This window comes from Tamandua tetradactyla, chromosome 5 (genome assembly GCF_023851605.1).
Source record: "Tamandua tetradactyla isolate mTamTet1 chromosome 5, mTamTet1.pri, whole genome shotgun sequence".
NCBI classification, from domain to species: domain Eukaryota; kingdom Metazoa; phylum Chordata; class Mammalia; order Pilosa; family Myrmecophagidae; genus Tamandua; species Tamandua tetradactyla.
In genome coordinates, this window is record NC_135331.1 from 133,934,144 (window position 1) to 133,953,126 (window position 18,983).

General features: G+C 34.6%; 1 protein-coding gene across 10 annotated transcripts in view; it reads left to right on the plus strand.

Annotated features, from left to right (window-relative positions):
- The window catches only part of MEI4 (meiotic double-stranded break formation protein 4), a 304,891-nt gene extending 292,140 nt beyond the window's left edge, over positions 1-12,751 (plus strand). For all 10 annotated transcript variants that reach the window (XM_077159260.1, XM_077159256.1, XM_077159259.1 and 7 more), the window contains one exon: positions 12,412-12,751. In XM_077159260.1, coding sequence (XP_077015375.1) covers positions 12,412-12,681 — 270 coding nt within the window. In that variant the 3' untranslated portion in view covers positions 12,682-12,751. The remainder of the gene's footprint in view (positions 1-12,411) is intronic.
- The last annotated feature ends 6,232 nt before the right edge of the window (positions 12,752-18,983 follow it).

The window sequence follows — 18,983 nt, forward strand, 5'->3', positions numbered from 1 at the left end:
AGGCTTCTGCAGCTGCTTTTGAAGTTGTCTCAGATGCTCTCTGTACAAGAACACATCCTGCTCTGAACGATCTGTCAAAATACATGAGAGCAGAAGCCTTGCAAGGCCTGTTTTAAAGAATGCTCTTACCTGAGCATTTGGGGCCTCACATTTGATCCTCAGAAACCCCTATTTGATCCTCCAAGTATCTGGAGTAAACCCAGAGCAAAGGGAATAGAGCCTGTTAGATCCTCTTAAATAAGCCAGCCCAGAATAAGCTACTTCTCTTGGGCAGTTGTGTTTAGATTGAGGTTGATTTTATTATTGATGAAAAGCAGAAAAGTCACTGAGAAAAAAACTGTAGAAATCGAGCTCGCTCTGCCCTCAGAGAGCACTACTTTTTTCTTCTTAGCACTTAGCACAATCTGAATAAGTTAGGTACATAATTACTTATACAACTTTATATTTCTGATATTTTTCAGAAAGAGTGTATTATTTATCATTACAGTTTTGAGGGAAATTTAATAAGGAAAAGTCCCACCTTTCCAGAGACTTACGATAAACAGAAAAAGTATGAGCAGAAAAAAAACAAAGTCACTTTTTTGCTCACTTTGAAAGAATCTGCAGAGAACTTAGCAAAGTGTTCTTGGCCTCCTGAGTGACACTGGTTTTGAAAGAAGACACTGCCCAGCCTCCTCCTGCACTCCTCAGCAACAGACTGTCTGCAGAGGAATGTAAATATGCTTTGAAACACAAGAAAAATGCTTGAAAGCTTACTAATGGATTTCTCTTCAACAAAACAATTCCAGGAAAATGGATAGAAATTTTCCTTTCTGACTTGTTTACCTTAGTGAAGTAGTCCTTTAGTTCCAGGACTGAAAGATACTAGGTTCCATACCTAAGAGCTCAGATTTTAGAAGAAAATTTCAATAAAAATTAGAGATGTACCCTATGGTAGTGATTTATTTCTACTGAAATCAAATAAATGTGATACTGGCAGGGAGAACTGCCTTTGTATTTTTTTGTTTGTTTGTTTGTTTGTTTGATTTTTGGTATGGGCAGGCTCTAGGAATTGAACCAGGGTCTCTGGCGTGGCAGGTGAGAATTCTGCCACTGAGTCACCGTTGCACCGCCCTGTTTTTAATATTTAAAGGTAGCTTGATTACTTTTTTTTTAATTGACTATATTATTTTCTTTCAAAGCCTATACAAGTCATTTATTATCACTTATTAAACTCAGCAGTGTACTCTGTGGCACACTAATTCTCCATGAATAAACAGGATAAAGGTTTTTATGCTCAAAATTAGACCAGCACATTTGCTGAAAGCTTCTCTAAGTTTTCATTTCAATTGTGAGTCTCCAGCAGTGCACACTGTCTTCCACCTTCTCTAACCACAGAAACTTTTTTTTGTAACATATAACTCCTGTGTCTAGCATTCAATAAAAAACACTTTGAACAGTGCACTAATATTTTATTTTATGATATAAAATCATTGCAAAAGAGTTTTTTTTTTCCTTCTTCTTTTAAATGACTTCTGACGCATTGGCTGTTTTGAGTGACTGCTTATCAAATTTGTAGAAAGCCATTCATAGAAACACAGAACTAGTTAGAATTCTCCCCATGGTGAACTATTTGCCACTGCTTTTGACCTTCGTCTTAAGGGTAGATCTATTTGAGTGTGGTCTTAATGTACTAATTATATCTCCCATTCCTAACATCTTGGTTAATTATAAGCATCTATTGCTTGGACTGCCTCTGTCACCTTCTATTCTAATTAAAGGTTGTGTGCTGGAGAAAGAGCCTCTGAGTGTTTTCTCAATCCCAAGAGGAAAGGTTTAAAGCAATAAGGGACGCTTAATTATACAATCTCTGAGTGAGGGCATTAAAGTGTGAAATACAAGGGAAAATTTTGTGACATTTATTTTATATTTTTGTAGGTTTCTTTGGTAATTGTCATACCTGCACATAATTTTGCCCCACTTTCAAGATAATTTTAATCAAAAGTTGTTATTTCATGGGAGCCTGTGAAAATTTTTCCCTAATACAAGTATTTTCCATAATACTTGTATATGAATGTACATAAACCCTTTTATTAATGATCACGGATCATTTTGAAAAGTAATTATGTCAACATTATAAGGAATCATTTACGTACATGTGTATATTTATGCATTGTGTGTATGTGTATACATATACATACACAAAATTTCCCAAAATAAACTGTATGTAGTTTTAGTACTCCCTAATACGTTCTCTTAAAATTTGTGTTTTTGAAAAATTAAGAATATTTGCATTACTACTTCAGTGATAATACAAATCATCACTACTATATTTCCTAGAATACTTGCTAAGAAAAGTACATCACGCCATTTAAGATCTCTAGAAAATTAATTACCTATGTAAGAAAGTTTTCCACATGAATGATTCTTTTAAAATTTATTTTAATGGAAATCTATAGTAAGTATTGACTACTTATAAAGCAGAGTATATCAAGCATCATTTACACATTTGTCAAAATCAGTGCCTGTTTTTGAATTGTGCTGAATTAGACTTATATCCTTGAGGACACATTCAAACTTATTGAGCATATTCTAAGAGACCTAGAAATTTTCATGTTTGAGTTTTATAATTTTTCTGCCTTCTTTTCTATCAATTCTTACTTCTATTAATTTCTTGTAGCATTATTCCCACCTCTGCCCTACTTATATACTGCTTTAGATCTGCTGTGGACCGGGATTCCTAATATTTCCATCAGAACTAAGCTCCTGATGTGAGCTGAGAGGATATGATTGAGGTCCGTCCCAATGGCCTTTCCTGCAGTCATGTGCACAGACTATCAGGCACAGTTTCATGGTAGCCATTTCACTGGTGCAGGATCTGCAAATTCCCACGTTTGACATTTGGAAGGTAGACTTACTGAAATTAAAGCCCCACTTCTCTGGAAGTAGAGAGTTTTATAAGGAATTGTGTCTGTATTCCCTTCCATTGAAACATAATGAATTAGAGTAAAGAAAAGCATTTGAATGAAATACTCAATTTTTTTCCTGCTGAAGCCACTTAACTTTCTTAAAATATGTTTGGAGGTTATTTATATTATTGACAAAACCATCCTATTTAAGGTTTTTAATGTCATTGTTATGTCCAATCCAGATGATATATGTGGGTTTGAATTTGAATAAAGAATACATCACCCTTCTAATCTGATCAGCATAAACTAGTTTTTAAAAAATACAAGATTTCTTTTGGAATTTCAAACTACAATTAAGAAACAAATGCAGTTACATTTAAAATGGAGTCAGTGTTCATTTTAAACATACTTGGGCCTTTATCAAAATGATACCACCTTACTAAGAACATTATTTTTCTACAAATAATTGCATATAAAGCATATGTCCAAGTCCATACAGTAAGTAAATTAATTGACCTGTTTTATAAATGGAGGTGTCTTCTCGGAATACATTATTTTAGTTTAAAAGATATATTTGAAACATATAATAAGCAATCTTATAACCTGTACATTAATATATATATATGCACATTAAGTTGTTCTAATTGCTTTATTTTCAGTGCATTTAAGTTAACATGTAACTTTCCATAACACTTAAAATTTTGCTTCTAAGCCATTGCTACTTTAATTTTCCAAAATGGTAGTATTTAGAAATCTCCAGAGTATATTGGATGAGTGCATTCATCATGTTTCTTGACTGTAACTCATTCAGCAACAATGCCACTACAATAGCACTTTGAATTTAACCCTCTTACAATATTTATCACATTGTATTGTGATTATGTACACATTTAATCTCATCATAAACTGTGAGACCTACAAGATATGAAGTCATATTTTTTGTTGATTTTTGTGTCATTTCCATCTCAGTACCGTGCTTAGCAGTAGCGACTAAGGAAATGCTATTTGAATGAGAAAACAAGTAGAAACCTCAGTGGACCTAAGTTCTTCCCTGGTTCTTCACTTCTTATTTTTATGTCTGTCATCACTTAGTAACCCTCACTAGCCATTAACACAAGAAAACTTTCCTTGGGTCCATGTAGCATTTCTGTGACAGATAAATTTCCTCATAATTTTTTCAGCATGAAGATAATGAAAATAGTTAAACCAAGAAAAGTATCTCATAAAAATCTAAGTTTCCTCTGTATCACATAAGATTTTCCTGTATCACATATTGATTTTACTTTTAAAGATTTTTGTAGAATATCTTTAGTTAATAGTTTTATTTACATGGAGCAGCGTTTCATGGAACTGAGTGAAATTAGGCTTACTCCATATTATATATACTTGTTTTAATGAAAAGCAAACCATATTGAAAGCAACAAAATATTAAATGTTAAACTGTATCTCATGATTGTAGTACAATTAATTTTTCTCTGTAGATTATCTTTTAATATTATGGCATTCCTGTGTTCTTAAAAGTAATATATCAAAATTTCATAGAACTGAACATTTTAAATGATGGAAAATTACTGAATATATAGTTATACCTTAAACTGAAATTTTAAAAAGGGCAGTATGATGATCGATTGAAACGTTTAAAAAAAAAAGAAAAATGTATTACTTTTCCCATCGGGCTAAATCACCATTTCAGTAACAAAATATAAGTGTTCATGAAAACATAATCAGATTTTTTTCTCTGTGTTGTACAGTTTTATTTAGCTTCAGTATAAAGTTATAGTAAAGTGATTTTATTGAATTAGTTGTGATACATATTGAAAATAGGAAGAAAGGGGAACAAATTGTTGGCTTCTAATTTTTGCAACTTCACCACTGAACAGTTGGCCTTTGGGAGGTAATAGTAACTCATCTGAGACCAATCAACTGTGGCTTTCAGTTTCCAAACAAAATTATTGGAAAGGATCTGGTAACTTATGGGCCTAGCCCCTTGTTGATACTCATCATGGACTTCAGATCCATGACTCTATAAAAATGCAATTGCAGCCCATATTTATCAAAGTGTAGCTAAGAGGCCCCTAGGATATTATTTTAGTCTCTGGCTTTTGCCTGGCTAGACAGTCATTAATGCTGTTCCAGCAAATTTGGCTCCTGGCTTCTGCCTGGATGAACAGATTTTGATGTTGTCTTGGATAATCTTTATTTGGGGTCCTAGGGAGGAATGTTTCTTGCTGACTTTTACCACCACTGGCTGTTTCAACATTTGTTTTCCATTAATAAGAGCCATCTGGATCTCTGCTTCCAACATATAGTAGATATTTCACCAGCTTTGATTTTTTCTCAAGCTCTGTCTTAATTACATGGTGGGCAAGGCTTATCTTAGTCAAAATAATGTGTCCTCTATAAAGAATATGACAATCATGCTTCTTTCTATCTGTGCCTTCCTTCAGAGAAAGAAGTATCAGAAATTTAGTGAGTATAGACTTCATTGCACCAAATACCCTTTCAAAATTTAGCTAACATATAAAACAGATTTGGACCTTGACTGAATATACTAGTCAGTCTACTCTGGGTTAGCTGTTTTATGGAAAGCTGAGGTGTAGGAATTATGCCTAGTGAAAGGTTATATTGATGGATGATACCTCTCTCTGATGCCCCCTTAAACTCCCTTTCTCTCCATTACCTCAATGAGTACTGACCACCTAGAGGCAGAAGGCTCCCCTGCTAGTAGCTGAACAAGTGTTTTATCTATGATAATAATTTTCTAGTAATCTCTCCTGAATAAACCTGCCAGAGCATCTAGGAGGAAAAGGGCCTGCAGGATCATCTTTCAGTGACTAAATTCATTTCCTGCCCTTTAGAATCTTCATTCTTCTCTATTTCCTCTATTCCATCTAGAGTTCCTTTGTAACGCTAATAGCATACACTCTTCATTACTATTATTTACTTCTTTGTCTCTCTAGATATATATTTAGGAGTCGTATAGGTAGGGATGCTATTCATCTAGGTATCCCCAGCATCTAGCCTAGGGTATGACACATGTAATAAATGTTTGTAATAGGATAGAAGGGAGAGGAGAGAAGGCAGGCAGTCAGGTAAACCCATACATTTCTAAAGTCTTAAGTACCTGCAGCTGTATTATTAGTCTTTAGGGAATTTAGCAGATTTTATTCCAGTCTCTAAATCCTGTTTTTCACATAGTAGGCTCTTATATTAATAACTACATCATCTGGCTTGTATTATTTTGTGAAGAATTACTAGGAGGAAAGTCCAAACAAATTTATGATCCATTTGTTTCTCAAAGATACTTGAAAGAGATTTTCAGCCTTAGACTAAGCTTTATATTTTAGTATAAAATAATGAAAATGTTCCTTTGGGGTTGGTGGATCAATAATTAAGCATACCTATCTTGAGAAAATAGTTTGTATATAGAGGTAAATCTATATAAAGTTGATTCAGAAGATCTGTTAGAACAGGCAAATGCTATGTCCACCTATTAAGAACTCAACGTATGTGGAAAATGAGAATTAAAATAGATTCAGAATCTACTTCGATATTTATATCCAGCAATATTCTAAATTGAATGACCAAGAAAGTGATGATTGGGAGACAAACCTCAGGATGCTCCCAAGAAAAATGTGCAAATATAAAATTTTAAAATATTTGGATTTAATCTATGTATTATTGGACTAAGCACCAAAGGGGCACATTACTTAAGGGATTTGAAATTCATTTTTGCCAGAACAGACTTGAACAAGTTAAGCCATCCCACACCAGTCAGATGACTAAAGAATATAATGTTAAAAAACAAAAAGGCAAGCTAGCTGTTTAAACATCATGTCTTGTTAAGGGGCAGGAGGTGGAGACTGACCTGAATGGACTCTCACAATTGTTTGTATCCTGTAAGACTGTGTTTTACTCACAATTACCTTCTTCAGGCCTTGTAATATCAGAAAGACAAACATTTTCTCACATTTAGGTTCCTTGGTGCCACCCGTCTATGCAAAAAGGAACTCTCAGCTGCTACTAATGTCTATGCAGGACTTTCTTGATAGAGGAAAGTAGATAAAGCTGCATCCTCAGATTCTTTATATATCTCTGTATGCACAATTCACAGTAAGCATGAAACACTTCCAGTAATTGACCACAGTGCAGTACTTAAATAATACCAGTAGTCTGGTAAAAATACAGAGATGATAGGACAGGATCCCTACCTATAGAGCTTCTAGTATGTTATCTAGGGAGACAAATAAGTAAATAAATAATGGCAGTGCAGAGTACATACTATGAGTGTTATAAAAAAACTTGATAACATAATTATTCAGTAATTTGTGCTGTGCTTTACATATATAATCTAATTCAGTCTGCTCAGCAACCACAGGGAGGAGTTACTATTATTATTTCTAACTTTTAGATTTTGAAAGTTAGGTTTAGAGAAGTTAAATAATGCATCCAAGTCACATAGCTAGTAAACAGCCAGCTATTGGATTTAATGACCAATGAATATATGCTAAACTGATGGTACTCCTTTACAAAGAACCTTGCTTAGTAAGATTCTATTTTCTCAAAGATCTCAACCACCAAAGTCTGTGCCACATCCATCCCAGTTGGGACCTTCATTGCACACTTTCGTCAGACAAACACAAATCATCCTGTCCCTGTCTGTGATTTTTGTCCTGACTCCTCTTCCACTGCAGGCCATCTTTTTCAGTCTCCTCATTTACTATACCTTGTCATATAAATTCAGCCTCAAGAAAAAGATTTATGAAAAAGTAGATAAGATTGGTAAATGAGAAAATTTTTATTTTTAAACAAGTCTAATGGAGACAGATTAAGTATCTTTTTTCAAAAACTTGCTATTATTCTTTCATGAATACCTTTATATATACATCCTTGCATACTTATGAATTGTTTCTCATGGGAATGGTATACTTTTTTAACATGGGCAGGCACTGGGAAACAATACCCGAGTCTCCATCATGGCAGGCGAGAACTCTGCCACTGAGCCACCATGGCCCACCTGGGAATGGTATACTTTTAACATCATAAAATACTAAGATCCTAGATGTCCCACAAATTGGATCTAATTCTCTCAGAACCAATTTCCAGGATTCAGCATTTTAGGAAGATAACCACATCATTATCTACATAAAGCAGAATGGTTTGACACCCATCAAGTCATTTTTATTCTTTTTTGCCTGATGCTTTGATCAAAAGATGATTCACCCATTTATACCCCTCACTGCCTTTGAGCCCTGGCTCAAAATTCATCTCTAGGCAATCTTCCCTAATTAACTGCACTTTGCTTTCATCAGCCTTTTGCTTTGTATTCCTTCAGCATAGGCCAAACACCCAGATTGTGGTGAGAGCCAAAGAATATAACACAACCTTTGGTGGAGACATTCTTTTAAGCAACTGGGAGTTTCTATTGTAATCCTAATCTCACTGATGCTGTTTACATGTATGTGAATCACCAGGTGTGCTGCTTTGTCCCCATGCACTATTTGTAGATGTGGTCATGCACATTATTCCATTGCGTCCAAGCTGAGCCACTGCTTGCTTACTCATCGGCTCTTTCAGTGCTTTCTCCTATGCTTCAGAAACTGCAAGATCCTCAGTAAATTTCTGATGGTGAGTTAAACTCATCCCCTAGTCTCCATCACTGAAATTTGTCTCCTTTACCTTCTACTAAATAAAAAAAGATGTTATTAAAAGTCAGGGGTGCATTTCCCATTTAATTACCATGGTGACACTGACCTTTTCTTTTAAAGTAGCATGTCGAATTGATTCTTTTAGAGACTACTTTATTTGTACCTTACTTTTTGCTTCTGTCTAGTGGAATCTGGCATGCAGTATACTGAGCCAGTGGTTTATCAGTAAATGTTTAATTTAATATTTAGTTTATGTTGCTATCCTCTTTGGCTTGAACTTCTAAAATATTCTCATTTGCTCCTTCACCTTTGCCTTTGTAGCAATAAGAAAAATGTCAGGTTGTTTCACCCCTTCTGCACCAGTGTGCTTATTTATGAATGTGTCGGACTGCACCCTTTGCTAGGTCATATAAATGATCAAATTTTTGAAATTAACTGTTCCATTTTCATATTTTTTCAGTATTAAATATAAATATCTAAACAGTGAGCTACATTTCAAATGTACAGAACCTTTTGTTACATCTGCTCCTGCTAACGAATGTGTTTTTTGTCCCTTCAAGTATCTCTGTCCCTTCTGTGTCAGAGGCAGCTGAAGGCAGCCTTTTTTCAGAGCAAAATATGTTCCTTATTGGAACTGAGATGATGTCTTGCAGTTCCAATTCTAAAAGACCAAGACAGAAGAAAGGAACCACATGTAATACAGGCCCTTTCTATGGATCCATGGGTAGCCCTCATTCTCAGACTCAAAATATGGCTACACTATCTCCAAGCATTGTGTCTGTGTTTCCAAACAAAAACAGTGATCAAGGGGGAAAGAGAAGACATATCCTACCAGGTTATGGCTGCTTTAAAGAGCTTTCCCAGACACCCTACCCGGTTATTTAACATCTCTTTGATCAGAACTAGCCTCAAGAGAAACATGGGGAATATATTTAATTGACCCACTGCCACCCTGAACAAAACTGGGGTTCTGTTGATAAGAAGGGATAAATGAATATTGGATAAGCAACTAGCAGTGTCTATTTCAAGGATAATAGTCTTGACAAGGATATCAAGTTAATCTTGACTAAATTCCAACTACAAGAGTAATTAAGAAACTGGCATTATGTATCTATAGTCTTAACTTTGGAATATAAGTTTTGAACTGCAATTTAATAGCAATAGAGTAATACTAATATTTTCTCATTATTTAAAAAAATACCTGATACTTTGACTTCCTTGGACCTACCTTAGGAATGGAAAAATAAACATAGGAAATGTTTTGATTCTGAAAATGTTCTGGAAAAATATCTTGTGACTTTCTACCAGAAAAGTACTTCTTCTGCTGAAGGTCCCACATTATGTAAAATGGAATTAGGCAATGAGAGGTACTCATAGGATTACAGAAGCTGCTTCTCAAGGTTCCTTCAATAGTAGAAAGACAAACTAATAGCACTGTGTCAGAGGTACACAGCCATGCTGCTTGTGTATGTTGGGGTTTAGTCAATCTTCCTTAACACCCTTGTTAAGGCAGATTTCCAACACTGGTATGGGTCAGTCTAGTTGGATACCAGGAATGGAACAAATATACCACATAATGGTTGAAGAGTATCAGCCATCATCCTGTTATAATTTATTTTAGTATTCATTAGGCTTATGAATTTAATTCAGCAAGTGCCTGAGCATATGATTAAGCAGGGCAGGCAGCTGTCACTGTGATGAAATTTGGGAACTATAGGAAAGACCTCCCCCACAAATATGCCATTTTAGTCACACTGAGAGAGCGGGTTGCTAAGCCATGTAAGTTAGGTGCATACTGTCTCAAAAAAAAGGAGTTATTAATTGCAAGTTAATATTCTGTGAATTGTTGATGTTAATATTTTGGAGCCAAAGTTTATCTGGTTACTTATTATAACAATAGGGATTTTAGGATAGAGCTTGAACCCAAGACAGATTAATTCTGATAAGAGAAACTAAGTCCAAACAACATAGAGAAATGGGTCACCACACTGAGGGCCTCAGCAAACCTCGTAGTGGAGCAAAACATACCCAAAGTGGGATTCTCAAGGCAAACCAAAAAATTCCTGGGAACACTCCGCCTGGGACACTCTGCCTGCTTTACAAGTTTGCCTTGAATTTGCCTGGGATGCTTTGGCCTTTGTCAGGAGGCAGAAGTCCCCTTCATTCTTCAATAAGTACAATTTGAGACGTCTTTACTGATAATGAAATTATGCCACACATGAAATCATAGTTAACTAAACATCAATCTAAATAACTTAAAAAAGAGTAACCTTTAGTTGACAAAATCCTAAGGCAGTTATAAGTATCCAAAGGGTAAACAACATAATATGTAGCTAGTATTACCTGTAAACACTAGAATCTTTGTACTCCTCCTACTTAGATTGATCATTTCTGTCTTTATAAAGTATAACTCCTGTTATAGTTAAAGCTTCAAAATGAATCAAACAATTTTTCCTTTTTGCTATGGGAATAGTCTAAAAGCTTCTAGAAAAGTATCTATTAACTGATAGAGAAATTTGGACTATATGCAGTCTTTAGTGAGCAGATTTAATAATAATTACTGCTTTCATGAGCAGGTAACACATGCACTAAGGGATTTTTGTTTTGTTTTTAATTTAGACTAAGGAAGGTGGTTGAAAAGCAGTTTTAATTTTGAAAAATATCACTGTGATTCTCCTTCAGGTAATAACCAATATGTGTTTATAGCAGTATCTTTTAAATTACTATAAGTCCTGTTTAAGTCAAACCAGAAAATAATCATTGAGGGTCTATTATAGACAAGAAAGGCACTGTCCTAGGCACTATAGAAATGAAATTGACAGGAACACACATTTGCATCCTTTAACACATTCAGAGTCTAAATAGGTCATATTGCAAACATATAAACAACCAGGATATAAGGCAGAATATGTTAAGATCTATAAAATTTGGGAGTATCCAAAAGGCTCAGGCATCTATGATTAGCCCTGAAGGGTGCTAATAATTAGAGACTGACTATAGCGGCCATTCAAGATCAAGGGAACCAGCAGACAGACATTAGGTGTACGGAATATGAGGCATAGCACAATTGGAGAGGTAGTTCTTACTATAAGCCTTGAAAGGAAGTATTTGTTTGTTTTCAATTATCTATGTATATTTGACTCTCTTTAGCAGACCACGTTGTTGAAGAATACCTTGGTTCTAACAGAATGTTATTTCATGTATATATCACTACAGTGGATAGATTTGGTAAATGCTTCCAACACATTTCTTAATTAATGAGCAAATGATACAGCAAATTCCATTTTTACACCGATTCCTCTATCTTATGTTTTATGTTTCATTGTCCACTTTCCTTTAATTCGCCTCACTTATAGCAGTTAGCCAAGCAATATATGTTCTACAAGGCACATCTGCATTTCTCCTCATGACTACTTTTCTGATGCCACATAGTCTCACCCTACTACTGTCTAACTTGTGTAGACTCACTGTGAGATAGAGTAATGATCTGTAAGCTATCAGACACTAACTGCACTAGTACTGAGTTTTACATCCACACATGTTCCTAAAATCCTGCTCCCAAATATTTTATCATGCTAATCTTTGGCAGAAATCAACAATCCACACTTAGGATTCTTTCCCCGGCACTGCTCTTTAAGTAATTAATCGTAGGAAAATACATATGCAGAGAAAGGACTTGGAGATTTGCAGACTATCATAAAATAAGTCATTCACTTCTTCTCCTTAGTTCTTCCCCAATTTCCTTCTCAAAGGTAGAGGAAAATAAAGTGCTAAGTCAAATATTTGCTTTTTGTCTGAAAATTTAATCTCTGGCGTTTTTCTGAGCTGAGCTACAATCAATGTATATTTTTAAGATTTGTTTTGTTTATTTGTAGGTACAACCCAGTTATGATGTGACACGCTATGAAAATACTTTCTATCTGCTCTGGGTTCTGGAACAGCTCCTTCAAAAGGAAAATGAAGAAGGCCACACTTCAAGTATAGGACATGATGATCAAGAAATCAATAAATTTCTTCAGAAACATGATCAAACTATTTTCCAGCTTTCTGATGCATTCCCTTTGTTTACTTTTTATTTGTGGAGACTGGGCATTCTCTTGAACTCAAAAGAAATACAAACTATTGAAGAAAACTCACTTCCTTAGCCATTTTCCAAATATTAGAAACATAAACATAATAAAACTGAATATATAAAGATCTCATGCCTAAAAGATTTTCAAGAAATTTTTAACTTAGCATTTTTAAATGCATCTCGAAATAAAAATCATTAATTTGATTTAATGGTTAATCTTAAATTGTATTTAGTACTACTTTAATACTGAAATAAGCCAGTTTCAGTTAAGAATGCCCTTTTTATTTCATGTACCTATATTTTACAATGTCAGTCAATCTTTTACTCTCGAAAATAGACCCATTAATTGTCTCTCACAAAGTATATTTACATTTTAAAAGATTTCCTAAAAATTTAATAGATGCTAAATGATAAAAGATCTTTAGGTTTTACTACTTTATCAACTTACAGTGTTTGAAATAATTGATTATAAATGCAATTTTAAAAACTTTTCTTACATAATTTCACTTGTATCACCGCCTATCAACTTAGTGGGGGACTCATGGAAAAGAAAGGTTTTTGGAAATCTAAAGGGCTTTAACTTCATATATCCAACATATTTGTTAAATCCTTATTAAGAAGCTAATTAGTTGTTTGAAATGTTCATATTTGTTTTTCTATGAATATTTATTTTGATTCTGTTGATTATGTTATAATATTCCTATGATTGTTAAAATGCAGTTAAGGCATATATAATTAAGTCATTAAGAATACTTCTAAAAATTTTAACATCTGTCCAGAAGTACACTTTGTACTTATTAAAAGTATTGGTTGATTTTTCCAGTTGCACAGCCTCATTGACTTTATTTTAATTATCAAAAGCATCACCAATAAGCTTGATATGCACACTTATTACTTATTTTCCTACAGTACAATTTAGGGCACAAAAAATACAAATTTGCTTCATTAATGTGTAATATTGTTACATATCTTATGAAATAAATGTCACTGGTATTTAAAAAAAACTTGTTATATATATTAAGAAATATTTTTAAACATAATATATATAAAATTATATTAATTGTTATCTACCACAACTATTTTGGGAGTTAAAATGCTTTTTAGAAAAGATAAAGCCCTTTTTATAGTATCTGAAACTCAATGCAATATGTCAGTCAGCTATGGCTTGGGGATCAGCTTATCTGGACTGGGCTATGCTGGAAAATTCCATTTCAGGTTGCAATTCTCCCGCTGGGGTAGGATTCCTTCTACAAATCAGACTCTGGCCTCCTCTAACTGCTTATTCTGAGGCCCAGGCTAAGGGGGGAAGCAGCTACTTGGGAAGTTCTTCTCACCGTAGATAGGCAAGAAGAAAGATGGAAACCTGATATCTCTTAAGTAGGCTGAGAAGTGTCACATTGTCACTTCCAGCCACCTGCATCTGCCAAACCACATCAAATGGCCAAGCCCTAAGATAAGGGACAGGAAAGTATCTCCCCCACCCACCCTCCCCTTTACTGAAAGGATTTGCAAAGTTACATGGTAAAGGGAAAAAATAAAAGGGAAGGAGGAAAATTGGGAACAATATCTTACTCTACTACAAGTACAGTTAAACACAAAATGGGTATTCCAAATCCTGAATATGGTGGTTTGAAGCTGTATGTACCCCAGAAAAACATGTTTTTAAATCTAATCCATCCGTGTGGGTGTGAACCCATTATAAGTAGGATCTTTTGATGAGATAACTTTAATTGAAGTGTGGCCCACTATGGGACATGATCCTATAACTGGAGACCTTTATAAGAGAATGAAATTGAGACAGAAAGAAAAAGCCAAGGAAACAAGAAACTAAAAGCAACAAAACCCGGAAGAGAAAGGAGAGACCGGCATATATCTCCATGAGCCCTGCCATGTAAGAAGCTAAGAACCAAGGATCACTGGCAGCCAGCCCCAGAATGCCACTATCTTGGGGAGAAAACATTGCCTTGATGATGCCTTGATTTGGACTTTTTCCCAGACTCAAACCATAAGTGATTAAATTTCCATTATTTAAGCCAAACCATTTCACTGTATTTGCTTAAGCAGCCTAAAAAACTAAAATACAGAATGTCTTTGTTTGATTCCTTAGATTCTTTGAAGGTTTATAAAAATCACTTCAGTTGCTCAAGCTGCACAAAATCCACTTCCCATGGTATCTCACTGACTTCTCCCATCCATATCGATTATAGACAAAGTTAGTAGGTATATAAGCACCAGAAATGGCCCTTTATCCCTCACCTCAGCCAATTAAGGTAATGATCGTCTATGAAGCCTTTGTGACTAGAACAGATTTCTTAATTTCAGTACTTAAAAGTTCAAGTTTTGAAAATTACCTGGGAAATTATTATAAGAAGAATATAAATTATCTGGTGACAGAGGTGACACAATAGGGAATGAAGAATTAAGGCTTAAAATGTAGAGTTTCTATTCAGGATGATGGAAATGTTTTGGTAATGGACAGTGATAACAGAAGCACAACATTGTAAAAATAATAAATAGTCCTGAATTATATATTTGAAAGTTGTTAAAAGGGGGAAATTGTAGGTTGTATATTAGAACAAAAAATGTTAAATCCGTGGAACTGCACAACACAGTGAATTCTAAGTTAAACCATGGGCTATACTTAATATTTCAATTATAAAAATGTGCTTTCATCAGTTTTAACAAATACTCCGCACCAATGTAAGGTGTTAACAATAGGGTGGTATATGGGAATGCTGTTTTTTATACATAATTGTTCTATAATCAACAACTTCTCTAATAAAAAAATAAATAAAAATTTATTATGGAAGAAGAGTCAAGATATTTTTACTTTGTTAATGGAGATACATCTTACTTCCATTTTTGAAATACAAACATTTAACTTCAGTCAAATATACATATTATCTAGCCTTTCATTATTTTGTGTTTTAGACTATAGCTGACTGTGTGGTAAAGTTACTGTTGGAACTGAAATTTCCTGCTGGGGTAAAAGAAGATAAAATGATACTTTTACATCTGTGTGTTTCAATAAAGTGGTGAAAGACAGAGAAGGAATGAATGAATAATTTAAACTTACATATGAAATTTAGATTTAGTTAATGGAGCGATTTAGATTTGGTTAATGTCTAATTTTACAAGTAAGATTTAGGGAACATGAATAATGGAGGCAGTAGTAATTAGGCAGCTTTGAACCTGGATGAAGGTTAGGATGGGAAACAAAGAGCATCAAAGAATTATCCTAAAATAGAGGAAATAAAAAATTATGATACAGGTAATAACTGCTTACACTTAAATGGTGTTCACTGATCTGAACATTTTACATATCTTAACTGATTCTCCCAACAACCTATGAGATATAGGTATAATTATTATCTCTGTTTTATAGATGAGGAACTTAGGCAAAGGAATGTTAAACATCTTGCTTGAGTTCACACACCCAGGAAGTGGCAGAGTTAGGTCTTAACCCCAGGACTCTTATTTCCCCCAAGTCCACATTTCATTATGTTATACTGCCTGTTAAGTGCAAACTGTCCTGGCACTTCATGAAAATTTTAATAAATAAGATTTATTTGAAATTGTCATCTAAACTTGACATACCTCTGAGTATGAGTCTTATAGCATGATGTCTCATTATTAGCTTTGGATTCTTCAACCCCTGCAGACCAGGTGCCCTATCTAGCACCATCTTAGAGCATAGTGACCATTTCTGGGTTGCATTATCTTGCTAGACAAGACTTTTTAGGCAAGTTACAGTTCATATTCAAACAACAATATTCTAAAAGATGTTAAGCTTCCTTTAAAGCTGGAGTGGATGGACTAGATGGCTGCGGGACACAGTGCAAAGGGGAGAAAACAACAAATCTCCTTGGATCTAAAAAAGATGTGATTATTTCACATGCTGTGGTACTTTTCAGTCATATTTGTTGGCAGCTTAAGGGTGGTACATTCTTAGAGAAGCAGGGAAGACGCCATTCACATTCCCACATTTTTATGAAGACTAGTTCTGGGTGAAAATCATGACAACTCTGGATTATGATAACCTGGCATTATTTATTCATTGGATATTAAACACCAACTTTATTTGCAAACCAATTCTTTGCGCAAATAAAAAGACAAAAATATGATGGTGGTTTGAAGCTGAATGTACCCCAGAAAGTCATGTTCTTAAATCTAATCCATTCCTGTGGGTGTTAAGCCATATTAAATAGGACCTTTTTATAAGATTACTTCAGTTAAGATGTGGCCCATCTCAATAAACAATGGATCTTAATCCTATTACTGAAGTCCTTTAAAAGTGGAACGAAATTCAGATAGAGAAAGTCACAGAGGAAGCAGCCAGAAGCAGAACATCAGAGGAACCTGATAAAGACCAGGAGAGGCTGCCAAGTTCATTGCCACGTGACAGAGGAGCCCCAGGACACCATAGTCTTTGGGAAGAAAGCATCGCCTTGATGATGCCTTGATTTGGACTGTCTTTTAGCCTCAAAACCATGAGCTATTAAATTCCCCTTGTTTAAGCCTAAGAAACTTAGATAAATACTAAGCTTTATTTTTTGTCAGATTTATAAAATAGCTTTCTTTCAGCAGCCAATGTAATGACCCAAATCCATCATTGGTGTGTGTTTGCTTAAAGAGATAATTATGGTGATAATGTCTACCTAATATAGAAAAGAGGTCTAGGAGTTTTATCATTATTGAACATTCATTCTTTCTTGCCCAATTATTTATAGAATTAGACAACAATAAACTTATATGGGTAAGGAGTAGGCTGCTCTATAAAGAACTGTCTAATCATTATAGAGTATGATTGATACATAAGAAATAACCTCAGTTGCTTTTTTATCTTAATATGAAAGTCCTCAAAAGAATTTCAAAAATATATGAATAATTAAGAAGGTTTGTAAAAAGAAAAGAAAGGATTTAACATTCAAGATGTAAAAATAATTCAATTTACAATTCACAGGTATATACACTAAATTTTTAATTTTTTTTCTGATATTTTAATCTGACTTTTGTTACCACTGTTTAAATAGTTAGTGGAATTGTAAAGTTTTCATAGCCAGTTCATTGGGACATGGCAGTGGTGTGAGTCCTTCAACATAACCACTCATGTGGTTGTGAATACATTGTTAATAGGACCATTGTAAATAGGACGCAACTGAATCAGGATGGGTCTTCATGCTGCTACTGGAGTATTTTATAAGCAGAATGAAATTCAGACACATCGAGAGAAAGCCATGGGAAGAAGGTGGAAGTCAGCAGAACCCAGAAAAGCACCATATGCATTACCATGTCAGAAACACCAAGCATCAAAGATCACTGGCAGTAAGTTACAGAACACCAAGTCTTTGGGGAGAAAGTGCTGCTTTGATGTCACCTTGAATTGGACCTCTCAAAACTGTGAGTCAGTAAATTCCCATTAAGGCAACTCACTGCATGGTATGTGTTTTAGCAGCCAGGAAACTAATAAAAAAGCGGACACCAAGATTTGCAGGTGAGAAAATACCAACCTTAATTTGTCTCTGACCTAATCAGCAAAGGTTCTAAAATGTGGTCCCCATACCAGCAGAATCAGCATCACTTGGGAACTTGTTAGAAATGCAGATTCTAGTATTTCATCCCACACCCACCACGGAATCAGAATGCTGGAGGTGGGACCCAGCAATCCATGGTTTATCAAGCCCTCCCAGTGATTCTGATGCCCACACATGTTTGAAAACCACTGCTAAAATCATTGTTTTATTGAATATGAAGACTTAATACATATATAATAATTCAGAAAACAGAAATGAAATCATTCAAAATTACTTAACTGAATATAACTTTTCTTCTGTGTGCTTTAAAATTATGAATGAGGCTTTTTGGGGAACTAAAGTATCCATAATTCACTTAAGTAGCAAATTTATAAACATATGGACCAACCTTAATAGCACTTTAAAAAATTAGTATTCTTACACATAGTTATTGGTTCCTTTAATAAAATGTGATAATTATTCCCTATTGGTGGTATTTTTTAAAAATTATTATGATCTTAGTTTAAGAAAAAGAATTAATTACTTTCTGCATTAGTCCTGGTAGAGAATGATGTAAATGTAGAAATATGCAGATACGTTACTCTACAATTAAACTAACATAAAAATATTCATCCTGTTCCAGATCAGTTTTTGTACATTGTGCTGGTTTGAAACTATTACATACCACAGAAATGCCATGTCCTTTAACCCTAATCCAGTCTTGAGGGGGCAGACCTATTGTTTGGGAGGGGTCATATGATAAGGTTGTGTGATAGCTGGATTCTGGTGTCAAACTTGGCCAAGTGATGTGCCCGGGTGTCTGACCAGGCAAGCACTGGCCTGACCGTTGCTGCAAGGATAT